Raw genomic sequence first — 16,178 nt, forward strand, 5'->3', positions numbered from 1 at the left:
ACATAAAACTACCACAGCCGTTCCCAACGTTCACCCATAAGCAAATTAGCATCGTACCCCAAGCCTCTCCACGCCGAGCGCGCCTAGAGGGGCAAGCATCAAGGAACCAGCCAGCAGGGATGCTTCGCAGAACATCCGCCAAGCCAATAGACACCATATTCTAGATCTCAGCAGCGGTCGCGGTCGATCATTTGATTAGTAGCTGAGATCCACGCCATGAAATAAACGTGAGCTCCTCAACCGAGATACTCAGTAGCTGGGCTTTCAGGCGAGGGAAGGGCGACGGTTCGGACCGCGGGATAGACAGCTAGCCGTCCGGCGACCGTACACTGTCTGACGGTCCATAAAAGAGCCAACTTCATACCAGGCCATATGTGAGAGGCTGTTTGGTTTCACAGCTGGAAGCGGTGAGCTATAAGGTACGAACAAGGCGAGATTGAGAGCAGGTCGGGAGGGGGGTGTGTTACGACCGCTACAGTTGGTCCCTGTAGGATTGTAACTATATAGTACAGAACAGGAGATAATGACATCGGATTTGTCATTACCGAAGCTTTTGCTTTGTGCCACAGTTGGTTGCCCTGACCCGCTTGTAAAAGGGGGGGGAGTAGATAGATAGTCAAAATCAGAGCTAATACTGATACCTCTCCACCCACCTCTATAAACATCCCAAATCCGTCCCTATCCGGCTACAGCCTACAAGTCAACCCTACCCAACCGTAAGATAGGCTTACCTCTCTGTATATTTAATGTCTTCCAGTCTTGTCACGCATATAGTAATCTATGCCGAAAGCCCTACAATGCGGCCTAGTAGGCACGTGTTACGGTCAGCTATCCGACAGTAGGGTCTGCTAACAGAAGCTGGGGATTGATACGTTCTAACAGTACACTAGGTCGTGGTCGTAGGTCGTAGTTCGTAGGCTGTAGTAGATCGGGTCTTCAGAGGCTAAGGTGATCAGTCTTAGACTCAACAAGTGATTCGCAGTGAAGGTAAGCTGAGAGTATCCGTGAGGATGAATACTAAGTTGATTGCTGAAGAGCTATGGAAGTCTGACCATGAGCCAGGCTCAGGGTCATACTATATACAAGTCTAATTCTGAACATGTTCCTTTGTACCTTGGGTCGATCTGGATCATTCTGATCCAGAACGATCGTTTGGCCCCCAAGTCGTGTTGGATCATATTGATCCAATATGATCGTTATCTTATCATCACGTGACTTGGACCATAGTTCTTCCGTTACCGAGTGAGTCCCTGTTGTTCCCGTGATCCTGCAGTACAAATGTCCTGTCCTAGCCGCCCGATGCCCAAGTGGGTCGGTTAACTGTTATCCATGCATAACGGGTCGTAACAGCACGGTATTACCGAGAAAAAAGAAAAAAAAGAAAAAACTAAAACAAACTGGTGGTCCGTTCGGCGACACCGCCATGTCGAGCTAAGCTCGGCTTACTACAAAGACACACAGCCTGTAAGCTCTCCTTATCAGCACTCTTACTAACAGACCATTATCAGTGTACCAGGACCAAAAAGAGTAAACGGGGGTAAAGCTTTGACCCGGAGTATAAATTATAAACCAGCTTGGGACAGTGGCTGAAAACAACCGTTCCGGGTTAAACCAAAAAAACCAAAGGGATAATGGGGTGAAAAAAAGAAAACAAGAAAAATAAAATAAAATGCAAGGCCGACTAAGACGACACTAGCATCAAACGCATTCAATTTAGGATTTAGAGTGGGTTGGGTTTCTCCCGCCAAGGCTCACAGCGGGGCGACTAGAAATCGTAACTTATCCCAGCCGATACTATCTTCGCCAACGCCGACGCCGTTTACTAAGCAGATCATCTTGTTAGGCTGGACAACCTGCCTTTCCGCTACTATATATATTTCTATCACCTTGTGGGGATTCCACATACTGCGAAGATGTGCCCTGAATCATGAGCCCAGGAATCCGACGGTTGACGTGACAGGGTGCAACGCAGTGCTGTCAACGCTAGGTATAAAACCCCACGCCAACGTCGTCACGCTAACCCAACAGGACCTGTTCCCAAACTCCCTTCTCCTGTCAGCCGTTCGCCTTCTCTATTTCCCATCCCTCGCCTACCTTTCCGACCCAGGGTGTACCTTCTCCCGCCCCATTCGGTTAAACGGTAACATTCGTCTTCGTTCGAATGTTTGGACAACGACCCCTTCTTCTCTTCGTCTTATGGGCCCACCTATGGTACGTCTTTTGCCATGGAGCCCCAACGACGGTCAAATACGTGTATCGTGGAGATATGAGACCCCCTAAGGAGATCAAAAGGCTTGGGGGATTCCTCCCGAAGGGCCAGACAGGCTTCCAGTCTCAACCCCCAAACACCAGCCTCTTCAATCACATGAAAGGTACCCCCAACATCCAGAGCCGGGACGATGACGGGTTCGTTTCCACCAGTGCCAGCGAACCCGTGGCAGCGACATTTGTTTACAAGAAACCTTCCGCCTTCGTGTACAAGATCCACGCCACGCCTAACATGGTCGACACCGTCGGCACCCTTGGCAAATACAGCGACTTCGACGCGGAAGAAGAGTTCGCGGCGCTAGGAGGTATCAAGTATGACCAGATTGTTTCCTGGAGGACGTTGGATGGCAGGAACCTCGGAAAGTCAACGCCAAACAAGGACTTTGACAGGAGAAAGTACAGCTCGTCGGTCGCCGGCGGCGTGCAATATCAGCTGGCCGGTTTCCCTCCAAACCACAAGGCTTGGCGCGAAGAGCCCTGGAAGAAGCACAAGCCCACAAAACGCGACATTGATAAGGGACCAGACCCGGATCTCGGTTTCGCAGAGGTATGCATCGTGGGATTGTCTGGTGTGGCCCTCGAAGCTAACTCATGACAAGCAAACCTCGCCACACAGCTCGTCTTCGGGCGTCCTGCCACCGCGAGAGCCCTCTAGTGAGTGAGGGGTCCCTCCCAACGCCACGTGAAAACCCTACTCAGTTATTCCATGCCGGAACGCGTCGAGATACGGCCGTCCGTGTACAGCCATTGGCCCGACTTGTCCGGAGCCCCACCCGTCACCCCCTGCCCGACTTGGAAATCTCGACGCGTTCCCTAGGGTCTCTGATTGGCCGGCATGGACTTCAGTGTCTCCACCTTCAATTGAAATCTCGACGCGTTCCGAAATAAACCCCTAACATACTGGCAACTTCAAACACCTACTAGGTGATGGTTGAAATCCTAACATACTGGCAACTTCAAACACCTAACATACTGGCAACTTCAAACACCTACTAGGTGATGGTTGAAATCCTCACCAAATGGAAAAGTGGGGGGTGACATACATGGGGTAGGTGTTGGTTGAAGAGGTAGGGGGTAGGTGTTGGAAGAAGATCTCAGCGAATTCTGCAGTAAAAAGTGTGCATTTAACTGCAAAATATAACGTCAATTCAGGACATGAAGTGTGCTCAGTTTGGAGGTAAAACTACGACAGATTGATTTATAAGTGAATTTATTGCTGAAGCTACAGTTTTGATGTGGTGTTCGCTGCTCCACCCCCCCGCGTTGATGCTATTGGACCGCACCGCCAATTCCACCATGGACAACTGGCCCGTGCGCTCAAGAGCATTCCACTTGGGCAGGAAGTTGATGGATGGCACTCACAAGTTACTATGGTTACCCAGAGTGGGTAGTAGAAAACATTCATAGAGCAAAAAGCATAAGTCAGTGTATCAATAACAGGAACAGGGACAGATATCTTGATCTAAAGAGAATTATAACAACGGCGTTGAAGATGGATCCATTTATGGTTGCTGAGCCGTTTCGTCTGCTTATCTGCACAGTTTGTCAGTTTGCAGTAGTTGCTGACGAGTCGGCCGCACATCTGAGAACGCGTCATTCGTCCATCAAACCCAAAGAAAGATGTGCTATTATCTGCAAGATCGAGCAAGAGACGTCGGTTTATAAGACACAGTCTGAAGTTGCAGAGCTAAAGCACCCCAGCCCACATATAGCAGCAATCCCATATCTCATGGCGCCCCGTAACGACGGTATACGATGCGACACGTGCTCGTATGTATGCATCCGGCTGCAGACCATGCAGCAGCACTGTCGAGAGAAACATAGGTGGGTGAATAAGTAGAAGAAGGGGGGAGACGTGAGCAAAAAAAGCCAGCAGCCCCGACAGCTGCCATGGACAACGGGCGTCCAATGCCAACGCTTCTTTCCCGGCCGAGTCGGCAGCCAGTGGTTCGAGGTGGCCCGGAGACAGACGGCCGACGAGTCTGCAGAAGCCGCTCCAAACAGAAGCCCAGCACGGCAGGCGATGGACCGCGTCCGAGATCTCCGGAAAGTCCAAGCAGAACGTGTGAAGACGAGCCACGACGAGCTGATCCGCGTCGCCAACGAAAGACTGGAGTCCAGCCCGTGGCTGGCCCGTGTAGGATGGGCGGTGCACTTAAAAGGGCTCAGTGCCAGCGCACTCTTCAACACAACAGCTCCCATCAATGAAGATGAGGTCGTGCTTCAGGCGATGTGGGCGACGGTCGACCGCGTGCTGGACCAGGCTCGAGCAACGTCTGCGCCCAATACCGTCGGGCTGGCCGTGCTGTTCGAGGCGCAGCGTACAGAAGCGCACGTCAAGCCAAGGCGGCCGTTCGACAACCGCATGGAGGACGACACGTGGGCGAGATACAAGGGCGTGTGGCTATGTCTGCTGTGTGTCTGGTTCCGCACGCAGGAAATGGACGACGACAAGCGGCCACCGTATAAACTGACGCCGTCACAGGCAGAAGCGTGGGACTTGTTCGAGCAGATGGCGGAAGTAGCCAGCACGGGGACGGGGCATCAGACGCAGGAGAAGCTGGAACGCGCAGCACTCGACATGCTCATCAGCATGCTGGACCACCAGCTGAAGGGCGGAGACTACAGCAGTGCTCTTCTCAGCGCTCTCGCGGTGATGGGCATTGCCGAGAATGGCGGCTGGGTTCAGATCACGGACTACACGACGAAGTACTCGGCCGTGGTCAAGGTAGCGCGCATGCTGGTGATCCATCAGGCATACACCGAGCGTCGTGACGAGGTCGCCGAGCTGGAAACGTCTCTGGGGAAGGATGAAGCAGAGGACGCGGCGCGGAGTTTATTCCAGCACACGCGGGCGAAGGTGCGGCGGTTCATGACGCGGACGACGGGCGACAAGGATGCGGAGCCGACACCGAAGGACTGGATTCTCGAGACGCGGACGTACGGGATGCACATCCAATATAACACAGCAGCGGCCGGTGTCATCGACTGGGTCGGTGATCGCGTGTCATACAGACGGGTACGGTTCACGATGGGGCAGCTGTCGGACGCACTACATGAGCTGGTCCGAGAGACGCGGGAGCTGCTCGCAGAGCTGACGGCGACGGAGGATTCGGGTTCGGCGGACGGTCCGGAAAGCGACGTCCGGTCACAGCTGCCAGCCATCCCATGGTCGTCGATCGAAGACGACCACAGCGAGACAAAGCCCGGGTACTCGTTTCTCGCCGACGACCGCAACAGCTGGGTTTCCGCCGGGGACGGCTGGCTGTTCATGCGGCTGGCGCGGTCGCCCGCCGCTGCGGAACGGTGGGGACTGAGCAGCATAGGCAACGGTCGCGGGACGACAGACCGGCCGTTCCAGCCGTCAGCCGTGCAGGAGTTCGGTAGGACGTTTGAACGACTCCGCGAGCGACTGTGGATGCTTCTGCACATGCTCGGCGGACAGCCGGCGCGGGCGAGCGAGCTCGCAGGTCTGCGGACGGTCAACACGGTCAACGGGGGCGTCCGCAACATCATGGTGCACGACAAAATGTTGTGCTTCATCACAGCGTACCACAAAGGATACCGGACGACCGGGCAGGCGAAGGTGATCCACCGATATCTCCCGAGGGAGGTCGGCGAGCTTATCATATGGTTTCTCTGGCTCATATTGCCGTTCTGGCAGGAGGTGTAGGGCATCATGCACGAGGCCAGCGGGTACAGCGCGTTCATATGGGCGGACGACATCATCCGGCAGAGGGACTCGGAAGAAAGCAGCGCGGCGGCAGGATTAGAAGAGCAAAGTGGTGACAACATGGATATCGGGGATGGCAACAATCACAGTGCAAATGCAGATGAGGCTGGGGATGAGAGCACAAGTGTGGGCGACTGGACGTGGAAAGAGGAGCGAACGTGGACGACAGACAGGGCGCGGCGGATCATGCAACGGACCAGCATGAGACTGCTGGGATGCCAGGTCAACGTGAGCATGTGGCGGCACATCGCCATCGGCATCGCTAACCGCTACTTGAACGAGTCGTTCGGCCGGCCGGGCGGAGACGACGCCGGCGTGGGATCGGAAGAGGGGACGGACGAGGTCGAGGACAGCCCGTGGGACTTGCAGGCGGGGCACAGCACGCGGATAGCGGGCATGATCTACGCGCGAGAGCTCATGCAGTTCGGCAGCGGTCTCGCGGCGAGGCAGCAACAGTTCCGCCGAGTCAGCCGTCAGTGGCACAGGTTTCTGGGCTTCGGCGCCGAGGATTCGGAGTCGAAATGGGGTCCCGCGGGCTGCAAGAGGAAAAAGACGGAGGCGTACGAAGGGCCACGGCTCGCAGCCAGGCTCCGACGGTTTGAGAAGCTGAGGAGAATCGACTTGGAGGGCCAGCTGCGGCAGATGACGGGTGACGACTCGGCGATGTTCCGCGGGAACCAGAGAGAAGCGGTGCTCGCCATCGCCAGCGGGCACACGCCGATCGTGCAGGTGATGGGGACGGGCGGTGGCAAGAGCGTCTCGTTCATGCTGCCGGCGTTCTGCTCGCCGGACGGAGTGACGGTGGTCGTGACGCCGCTGGTGGCGCTGCGGTCGGATCTGCACAGGCGATGCGTCAAGGCGGGGATCACATCTCACGTGTGGCAGGGCCGGAAGAACAACCAGGCGGCGTCCATCATCTTCGTCACGCCCGAGTCAGCCGTCACAAAGGGGTTCAGGGACTTCATCGCACGGCTGGAAGGGAGGCAGGCGCTGGACCGCGTCGTCGTGGACGAATGCCACGTCGTGCTCGAGGGGTCACGGAGCTTCCGGCCGCGGCTCAGAGAGCTCGGAGAGGCGATTCGCGAGTTCGGCGTACAGACGATATGCTTGACGGCGACACTTGCGCCGACGGACGAGTAGCGCGGCCCCACGGGACGGGTCGGGCCAGGGTAGGGTTAGGCAAAACGAAAAAAAACGGGACATATTTATTGACATTTCAACGAAGCAACACATATATAGGTACACAAGGTATTAAGATGGACAGTTAGATTAATAGATAGTCGTAGCAGCAGTAGTGAACTAGGCTAGCGAAGTTGATAGAGGAACCAGTGCCATGCCATGCCCTCGGGGGCATCAACCAGCTCACGCCCTTGGGGGCATAGAAAGTGCCACACCCTCGGGGGCATCAATCAGCTCATGCCCTTGGGGGCATAGAAAGTGCCACGCCCTCGCGGGCATCAACCAGCCGATGCTAGGAAGTTTGATAGCCTCCCATAAAGCTTCGTTCAACAGCGTCCGCTTGGAAAGCGTAAAAGTTTCTATGCTTTTACTTACCTATATCTTCCTTAGCATCGATATCTAGACGCCTAGGCAGGCTAGTCCCACTGCTAACCCCCGCAGGCGCTCAAGTGAAGATGTGCCTACCTGCATGGCTCTCCCAGAGCCTGTATGAGTTGCTACTCAGCCCGGTCCTGTCTATCCCAAGAGGAGGAATACAATCGCTCGAAAGATAGCAAAATCCCTAGAAGGAGGAGGATAGTATAGAGCATAGAACGACAATCCTAGTAAGCATATAGAGCTGGCCAACAGGGAGCACGATATATATAAACAGCCTCAGCAGGAGTAGCAATAGATATATTCACCGATAGATAGATGAACAGATGAATAGAGGAAGAGGAGATTGAGGGTAGAGAAAACGGGGGACGCGTAGGAGATAGAAGAGGGTTAGATATCCTTGGCTATCCACGCGTTTGGTCTAGGCGTGTTTGTCCGCGAGAAGTAAGACCCTGGCCGGAAGCGGACTAATGTATAATGTCGCGTTAAGAGTGAGACCAACGCGTCAAGCAGGGGCAAGACAAGAAGGCCAGCTAACCATAGGATAAACCATCACAAACTCCATCGTCCTAGATAAAGAGTATATCAGGGCACCAGTAAGCAGATATCCGCGCAAAGCCTCAGTCAGTATATAGACATTTGTAAAGGGTGACAGGAAGCATGTTTACTTATGGTATACAGCAAGATGTGCAACTCAGACAGCGCAAATTCATCGTTAATGGGCAAGGGAGAGCCAAGGGAGGACCTCAGGTAGGTCCGGGGCCCTGTTGGTCCCGACCCACTCCATCGGAATAAGCCAGGGCCCGACAGCCGTTGATTATGTAATAGCTAGTTGAGTATCCAACCGGCCGAGCAGATCACTGTGAAATTATGAGTTTGGGGAAGCAAATCGCAAATAGCCCTGCGCATAACGTTCTACCTAGGATAAGGGCAGATGGGATAGTTTAGATAGGAGCGAGCAAAGTGATCTAGAACTCAAACAGGCAAAACAGGCCATCATATAAACAGGTAACATTTTTTCTAAGAAATTTTATCACAACATTAGAATGTTATTGTTCTACAGGGTATGATCATCAACACCGCCACCTAGACAAGATCTGGGAGCAAAGGTTAACATAAGACGCGCTATACTGCAGGTTAAATATATCTACATATCATTACGTATAAACAAGTAGCCGGATCACTACCACTTCTCTTTCTAGTTATAGTCATACATAGGTTGGGCTATGATACCTCAGCTCTAAGGAGGGTATTTCCAACCTTACAACAGACCCTATGTTCAACACCTCTCCCCAGAGTTGTTCCTCAACTAGAAAACAGGAGGGAGCATACGCAGTATAGGCAGGCATAGCTTGTCCTTATTGCCCTAGACTCGTCAGATACCCAGGGCGTCCCAGGAGCTAGCACAGCCAGTGACCCAGCCAGTTAAGGGCGCCAATCCTGAGTATGAAAGACGTGCGATTATGGGGGTAGGACAGCTATTTATCCAGAGGGCGACTAATAGTGCGTATAAGTGTTCATAGCACCACCTATCATAGGTGTATTCCGACGCCTGATCTGTTTATTACCTTACAGCATGACCTGAGGTTAGTTATGCCGCTGCTGCTGCTGCTGCTACCGGACGTGAATACGCTAACTGTGGTGGGGTGAGTCAGCTCCCTCTGCTGCGTAGCCGTCCCCCACCTAGCATATAAAAACATAGAAGATTAGTGTACTACAGCAGCCTCGGACCAATCGCATCCGGCCGCCCTGCCAAATACGCACCCCTTCCAAGCATCCATCATCCCATCTTCCCGTCTCATTTGTGCACACATCTCATCTGATCACAAGCACCCCCACCCCCTTAACCACCTATCCCTAAGCCCCCAGGGGCAAGAAAGACAAGAAAATTAACGAAGAAACAACAGGAACAGCCAGCACAGGCTATCAGGCGGCAGTTGAAAAATACACTGCATATCACCGCAATGGCCAGAGTGCTCAGCGACAAGCGGAAGAGGAAGTGTGATGAGGGCGATAGAAAGAAAGCAGCAACAGCGGCATCAGCATCAGGGCTGAGGAGGCGGGTCCGGGCCAGGAGAGAAGATGAGATCAGCTCCCCCTTTACAGAAACATCGTCCGCGCGAGAACGGGCGCGACCTTTCCTCCTCGCCGTTGCCAGGATGCCCATCGACGTGCTGGACACAGCCTGGAGCGTCGGCAGGAACCGCCCTATTAACGCAGCCCACGTCCAGGAGCTGTTACACGCATTCAGGAGCGGCGGGCTGGAACGGCGGGCGCCGGAGAACCGGATCACCGTCCTCTGCAGCGCCGAGGCAGTCAGCCTTATGCAGCAGGACGGTGGCGGCATAGAGGGGCGAGAGGAGGACGACGGAGAGGACGACAACGATGATAACGACAGTCCTTGCGAGCTCTCCTTTTTACGCTGGGCCGAAGTGAGCGGGGGCCAGGCCGAGGTCATGGCCGGCCAGCACCGTATCCAGGCGCTCCGCGAGTACGTCAAGGAGACGGGCGCACCAGGCTCCGACCTATGGTGGGCGTGCGAGCTGTATGACAAAGGTATAGCCCCCAAGCTCAAGGCATGAGCCTGTGTTCACAAGAGGCTAACGGACGACATGGAAACCCAAAGACCGCCTGCCGCGCGACCTGAACGTCAAGCTCCGCGTCAACAGGCGCGATCCAAGCCTGCCCGACAATCACGGGCAGATCTGGACGCAGCTTGCGTCCATCGCCTGCATAGGAGGGCAGGCAGACGGACAGCTAGGCGGGGAGGACGCCGCCGTAGACCAGCACGTCGTCGAGGCACTCCGCCTCGGCGGCGAGAAGCATTTCCCAACGCGGAGGCTCGTTACGTTGTGGAACCACCAGAGATGGCGGCCTGTCACGACGCAGTGGTGCTGCACAAGGCTGGGGTTAGACACCTTCAATATTTCATACTTTGAGTGGATTGCTAGCCTCCGCATCGACGAGTACTGGATTGATGCCCTTAACGAGGTTCTCAGCGTTTTAGCCGACCTACCCGCGGACGAGCAGGTCTACATCACGCCCGCCGACTGGGACAGGCTCTCAACTTGCCAAGCCGCCCCCGATATTACGAGCGTATTCTACACGTCCGGACAGCAGCAGGCGGGGCTTGAAGCACGTACACGGGTCGACGGGTTCCTTGCGAACATGGACGATCACACCTACCACCTCGTCCATGATGTTATCACAAACTCGCTGGTGCTTACGTTCCCCGACCTAAGGCGTATCCTCCACTGCAAGAAGACGGAGATCCAGATAGCCGTCCGCGTGCTCTGCCACGTGATCTGCTGGATCAGTCCAGAGCAAGCTGCAGCTGTCGACAACGTCAGGCCTAAGGATAGGAATAAGCCCCTCCTCCGGGAGCACCTGTCGATAGCGCTAGACGACCTCGCCTCCCATAGGGGCTGGGCTCCCGGGGCCTTCCCCGCGATCGCAGCAGTACAGCTCCAGCGACGTATTCTGGACTTCGTACGGGACAACCTAGCCGAGTTCCGGGCGCCGGAGCTGCTCCCACTCCTGGATGATGACGCGATAGGCGATGAGGAGCAGGACAGCGAAGACGGCTTATACGGGCAGCGCTTCAAGCACGTGGCGTGGGCGCGTCTGCTGAAGATGGTGCGTCAGTCAACCGACAGGGAGGGCCACACGCTACGCCCGTTGTGGACGACGGAGTGCGCAACAAGGAGGAGCGAGCGCCAGGCCAAGGCCTCTACCCTCGTGCAGGGGTTCTGCGCCAATCTGTTCAAGCTCGCCGGCCAGCAGGACGTCGCAGCTAGACAAGCTACCCAGCAGAAGGTGGAGGAGCTCGTAAACGCCTACCTCACGCCCTCCAACGGATCTGCAGCAGCGCTGGACTGCCCTGGCGACGAGGACCAGCCGACACAGGACGCGCCCGCCATCACCACTAAGCAGTCTGCGCGCCAGCGCCAACAGAGCAGCAGCAACAACAATAGCAATGATGATGATGACGACGACGATGCTCGAGGTGTTTCACAGCCCAGGCGCCGTAACAGTATTCCCTCCTCCCCCTCCTCCCCCTCCTCCCCTTCCCCGCCGCCGCCGTCACATCAACAGTGGCGCCCTCTGCCTTCGCCCAAGGCGCCAGCGACCACCGCCAGCCAGAAACCAGTTCCACGCTGGAAGCTGGGGCCTAGAGCTAGGAAACCAGCCAGAGCAGCAGTATAGTAGCAGTCGTGGTCGCGTCTGCAGGCCTGGGGATCCCTTGCATACCTTACATAGACAATTCGTTTGGGAAAGTTGTTCTGAAGAACGCTGCAAGCCTGCCCGTTTGAAACATAGCCAATAGAAGATGCCTCAGCAAATACCTGCGCCCGGCGGGCACATACAAAGAAGGTTGCCTAGTTTCACACTAAGTGGGCCCCCAATTCCAGATGTGCCCCAGTCCATCCCTTATTGAGGTCGTCATCATCAGCTTCACGCCCGGGAGGGCATTTGTGCAGACCGTACATTCTTAGGCAGACGAATGTCAGACCAATTCGAGGTTTTGTTTTTATTGACATGATATCAAGCTGTCTTAATAGGGCTTTAGTCTAGTAAGAGGGAAAGAGGATTCCTCCACTCTCCCCGATAAAACACAGGCGGCACATGCTGCATATCTGCCCTCCTGGACTTATAGTGGGTGAGAGTTACACGGGGAGCAGGACAACAAGCAGTAGTCAATACCCTAATAGATAAGTGGTTGGTAAGTAATCTCCTAGTAGATGATATATAGGTAGTCCTACATAGAATCCCTAGAAAGTATAGTACAAGAGACCTCACCTAGCACCTACATACATTACGCACACCCAAGACCGTGAATAGTAACACCTAGCATCCCACCGCAGCTACATTAAGATGTCTTTAATCTATGAGGGAGATGTTATCACCGAGTCGCTAGTAGATAGTGATGGCCTACCCGATGCAGAGGATACCTCTAGCCTGGACCATAATAACGATCCCTTCGCCCACAACCAGGACTCAACCCGCCAACATGAGGATGAAGGCGACAATGGGTGGGACGGCCACCGTTGGGCTGTGGACCACTCCTCAGGGCACCACCGGTTCCGAGGTATATATGCGGAAGGAATTAAACTAGCTATGAGAAGAATATGCTAACGCCTCTCACCCCTCTCCTCAGCTAGACGCTTCATCGAAAAGGTCCTCCGAAGTGATTTCGAGCCAGCCGATGCTATCAAGATGCTACAGGAGAAGCACACTATTGACTTTGGGTCTCGCGCTGGAGGTAGCGCGCCAGCGAAGGCCACGGACGCCTTCTTCCCGCAGTTCTTCCTTGACTTCTTCAGCATCGTCGGCAAGCCACGCAGCCCCATCACGAAAAGCGACGGGCCCGTCTTCGACAACATCGAGTTCTCTCTTGAGTCATACGCAGCGCCCTATAGCGCAAAGCATATCGGCGGCATCCCGTTCGATATCACCGGGCGCACGTTCAGGGTCGCCAAGGCTGGTACCCGAGAGGTCTGGTTCGTCGTCATGCACCCCGTGGCGCACGAGCCGACCTCCAGGGGCGGGGGCCCGCGCGAGAGACAGACGGCCTCAGAGAAGAGCGGGATGCCGGCTGGGTTAGCCCGCGAGCTGGCTGCATATATCGTGGGCGTCTTCCAGTCGCCGCAGCTGCTTGGCGAGGGGGTTGAGGCCTGCTGGCGGTTGGGGACAAAGAGCACTCAGCGTATAAGCTCAGCTAAGTGGCAGGTCTTCCAGCAGCAGTTCATGGACGGTTGGGCTGTCTGGGCCAGCAACCACAACCACAATTCATTCTGGCGACGCCACGAGCCGGCGTTCCACGCGTATGACTACGGCGCGAATATCGAGATTCAGGTCAGCGATAGCATCTACGACCTGCCGCGCGAGAGGCATATACCCTATGAGGAGGAGGAGGAGGAGGAGGAGGAGGAGGGCGGGGAGCAGGGCCCTAGAGATGGAAATGTTCAGCAGGACATTGAAGAGCTCTCTCTTAACGATGAACAAAGAACACACAGCGATGCAGTGGACGGCCGGGAGTACCAGCAGATGCTCAGGGAGAGCAGGGACCTGCAGAGGATGATTATAGAGCTCGACGCCCGCTTTGATCTCAGCAGTATCAGTGCTATATCGTACGCCCTTGCAGTCTGTATCAACAGCGAGTCGGGTAGCTCGCAGACGCGCTGCCTCCTCGCCGACCGGAACATGGTGGCGCGAGAGTACCCTGGTAACCGCGACTACACCTTCTACCCGCAGGCCTTCCACCCAACGTATGGAAACTTCTCATCCAGCCAGCCGCCCGCCTTCCTCAACTCGCTCTACACCGCTATACAGGGGAATATGAGCGACCGCAATGAGGGCGCAGACGTGCTGTCGTTCGGCTACTTCCAGGGCTACTCCAACATCAAGAGAAGCGTGCGCCACAGCGCCAGCGCCCTCCTCGCAACGAAGGGGTACGCGACAGCAGCGCTAACAGCCCCAACGTCACACACATCCGCCATGTCGTACACAAGAGACAGGCGGGAGAGGCTGCTACGTTGTATCCGTGGCGACCTCACGCCTGAGCAGCCTGAGGAGTCTAAGCCATTTGCGCGAGAGCGTAGGCAGCTGGACATCGCTATCGAGAAGGATGAGGTAGCATACCGGATGGAGCAGGTTGTATCACTCAATATACGACATATGGACAGCGTTGAGCGCACATTCGAGAACGTTATTCGCCCTATTTTCCAACTCATGCGCTTCTTCCTCACAGAGCATGAGTCGTATGTCCACATCTTTCGGTCTATACCAGTCGGAATCTTCCCCCGTATCATGTCAGCCTACTGCCGCCTGTTTGAGCTTGCTATCTGTGAGATGGAACGGCGTTACGTTGCTGGCGGCGAGCGCGGCCTAGACCTCGCACACTCTGAGGCTGTTGCAGTACTTGACCGGCTTGGTGGGTATATCTTCACCGGGCATGAGCGCCACCTGCCGAAGACGGTGCTCCGGCCGCTAGGCACCATCGACAGCCTTCTGGCTGGGGCGTGGCCCTATATCGACCCAGCCGTACTAGACCTCGCTCCAGCCGGGGCAGCGACCTGCTTTATGGACACCAGCCGGTGGCCCCGCTCCGCGAAGACGGGAAGGCTTATACTGCTCCATATTAGCGAGCTACAGCACCACTACGGCGACCGCCTTGCCTCCCACCGGGAGACCGAGATCTGGTTCAGCCAGCTAGGCCGGGACGCATTCAAGAGCCATGCAGCTGTGACGGAATATGTGACGGAACTCATGCGGGAGATGTGGATCCCCCAGACGAAGCTCTTCATAGCTAACCAACTACGGCGCAGGCTGCAAGAAGGTAGTAGCGACACTGGTAGTATGCCTATTACCTTAGAGCAGAAAGAGGCGTGTAAGTCTGCTGTTGAGGCGTGGGAAGCGGCGCCAGACGCCTTCACCCATGTGGCGCTACAGCGGCTAATTGACGGTCTCACCTCAGGCGGCTCGCGCATAAAAATAACCTTGTCGAGGACGCGCACCAGGCACGACTTTGCTACTCAGCTTCTCCGCGTTGTCTCTACTGAGAAGGGGCGGGCAGCATCCGCGCCAGTCAACGCGACATGGCCGGACCATCTACAGGCGGCCATAACTAGCGGCAACCAGGCCAGCAACGGACTCAAGCCCGACGAGTGGGTCTCCGTGATAGCCAGCCGACTCCTCGCGGCCGGTGTTGAGTGGGTGCCTGACGCCGTCAAGGGCCGCTTAACGTCAACAACCGTCGTCAGCCTGTGCGGTCGAGAGGTCGCGCACGTAGTAGTAACCGGCCCGCCAGGCTCCCTGAGGCGCGCGGCGCAGGAAGCTCAAATCAAGCACGAGAAAGCTGCGCACGACCGGGCGCTCAGGCAGACGCGCAGAACCATCAACTTCGGCTGCAGCTTCCCCTTCACCGACGTCCCCAGCCTTATTACGGACGGTTTTCTCAAGGCTAAGGCGATCTTCTCTAACAAGGGCGATATACAGGTTCTGGACCACTACCAGCTAGCGATAAACGTCCTCTACAGCAACATCGAGGACCCCCTCTGTTGCCTGATGCTGATGATCACATTGACCGTTTGCTCCTCATCGGAAACGCCAGAGGTCGCGCCTGGGTCGCGCAAATTCGGGACCGCAGCCAAGAGAAAGGACCCGGCCCAGCTGGCCCTCGTTATGGTCACGAGGATGATGTGGTTCCTCTACCCCGCCTCGTTCCCCTGGAAGAAGGGTTCAAGTGGGACGGCCTATGATGTAGCCGAGATGACGAAGAAGATTGGTACAGTATAACGCAGGGATGGTGTGAGGCTTATGATGCTAACAGCGCTGTAGAGCATAAGGGGTGCAGCAACAGGATGTTGCGTGAGCTGGGTTGGGTCACCTCAAAAAGCAACCGCGACAGCCCCCGAAACACAGACCTGCAGCTGCGGCCTCAAGAGGACCTCCTCCAGACACTCCGAGAGCTACGGTCGGCCATGAAACGACCAGACGACTTTATCAGCGTGGTCTTCAACAGCCAGGACAGCATCTGGACGGAGCGTTGCGCGAGCATCATCAAGGATCGATAAGGTTATATAAATACAATAAACAGGCGAATAAGGGAATAGAGATAATA

At 55.6% G+C, this 16,178-nt stretch overlaps 5 protein-coding genes across 5 annotated transcripts; all 5 read left to right on the forward strand.

Moving 5' to 3' along the window:
* Positions 1-2,266: 2,266 nt before the first annotated feature.
* Positions 2,267-2,930, forward strand: ctxA-5 (Cholera enterotoxin subunit A; the record flags this gene model as incomplete). The annotated part of the gene is made up of 2 exons (XM_037330425.1): positions 2,267-2,815; positions 2,868-2,930. 2 exons carry the CDS (start codon positions 2,267-2,269, stop codon positions 2,928-2,930), a joined length of 612 nt encoding a protein of 203 aa, XP_037171182.1.
* Positions 2,931-4,291: 1,361 nt separating this feature from the next.
* Positions 4,292-5,941, forward strand: CGCA056_v015186 (uncharacterized protein; the record flags this gene model as incomplete). Its single annotated transcript, XM_037330426.1, has 1 exon — positions 4,292-5,941. One exon carries the CDS (start codon positions 4,292-4,294, stop codon positions 5,939-5,941), a length of 1,650 nt encoding a protein of 549 aa, XP_037171183.1.
* A 120-nt stretch (positions 5,942-6,061) lies between these two features.
* On the forward strand, positions 6,062-7,141 carry RECQL3-4 (ATP-dependent DNA helicase Q-like 3; the record flags this gene model as incomplete). The annotated part of the gene is made up of 1 exon (XM_037330427.1): positions 6,062-7,141. One exon carries the CDS (start codon positions 6,062-6,064, stop codon positions 7,139-7,141), a length of 1,080 nt encoding a protein of 359 aa, XP_037171185.1.
* Positions 7,142-9,519: 2,378 nt separating this feature from the next.
* On the forward strand, positions 9,520-11,761 carry CGCA056_v015188 (uncharacterized protein; the record flags this gene model as incomplete). The annotated part of the gene is made up of 2 exons (XM_037330428.1): positions 9,520-10,111; positions 10,182-11,761. 2 exons carry the CDS (start codon positions 9,520-9,522, stop codon positions 11,759-11,761), a joined length of 2,172 nt encoding a protein of 723 aa, XP_037171184.1.
* A 669-nt stretch (positions 11,762-12,430) lies between these two features.
* CGCA056_v015189 (uncharacterized protein) lies at positions 12,431-16,131 on the forward strand (the record flags this gene model as incomplete). The annotated part of the gene is made up of 3 exons (XM_037330429.1): positions 12,431-12,644; positions 12,714-15,842; positions 15,896-16,131. The coding sequence occupies 3 exons, from the start codon at positions 12,431-12,433 to the stop codon at positions 16,129-16,131; spliced, it is 3,579 nt and encodes a 1,192-aa protein (XP_037171181.1).
* Between the last annotated feature and the right edge of the window lie 47 nt (positions 16,132-16,178).

Source organism: Colletotrichum aenigma, assembly GCF_013390185.1.
Source record: "Colletotrichum aenigma strain Cg56 chromosome Unknown KSG_Cg56_contig61, whole genome shotgun sequence".
Classification (NCBI taxonomy): domain Eukaryota; kingdom Fungi; phylum Ascomycota; class Sordariomycetes; order Glomerellales; family Glomerellaceae; genus Colletotrichum; species Colletotrichum aenigma.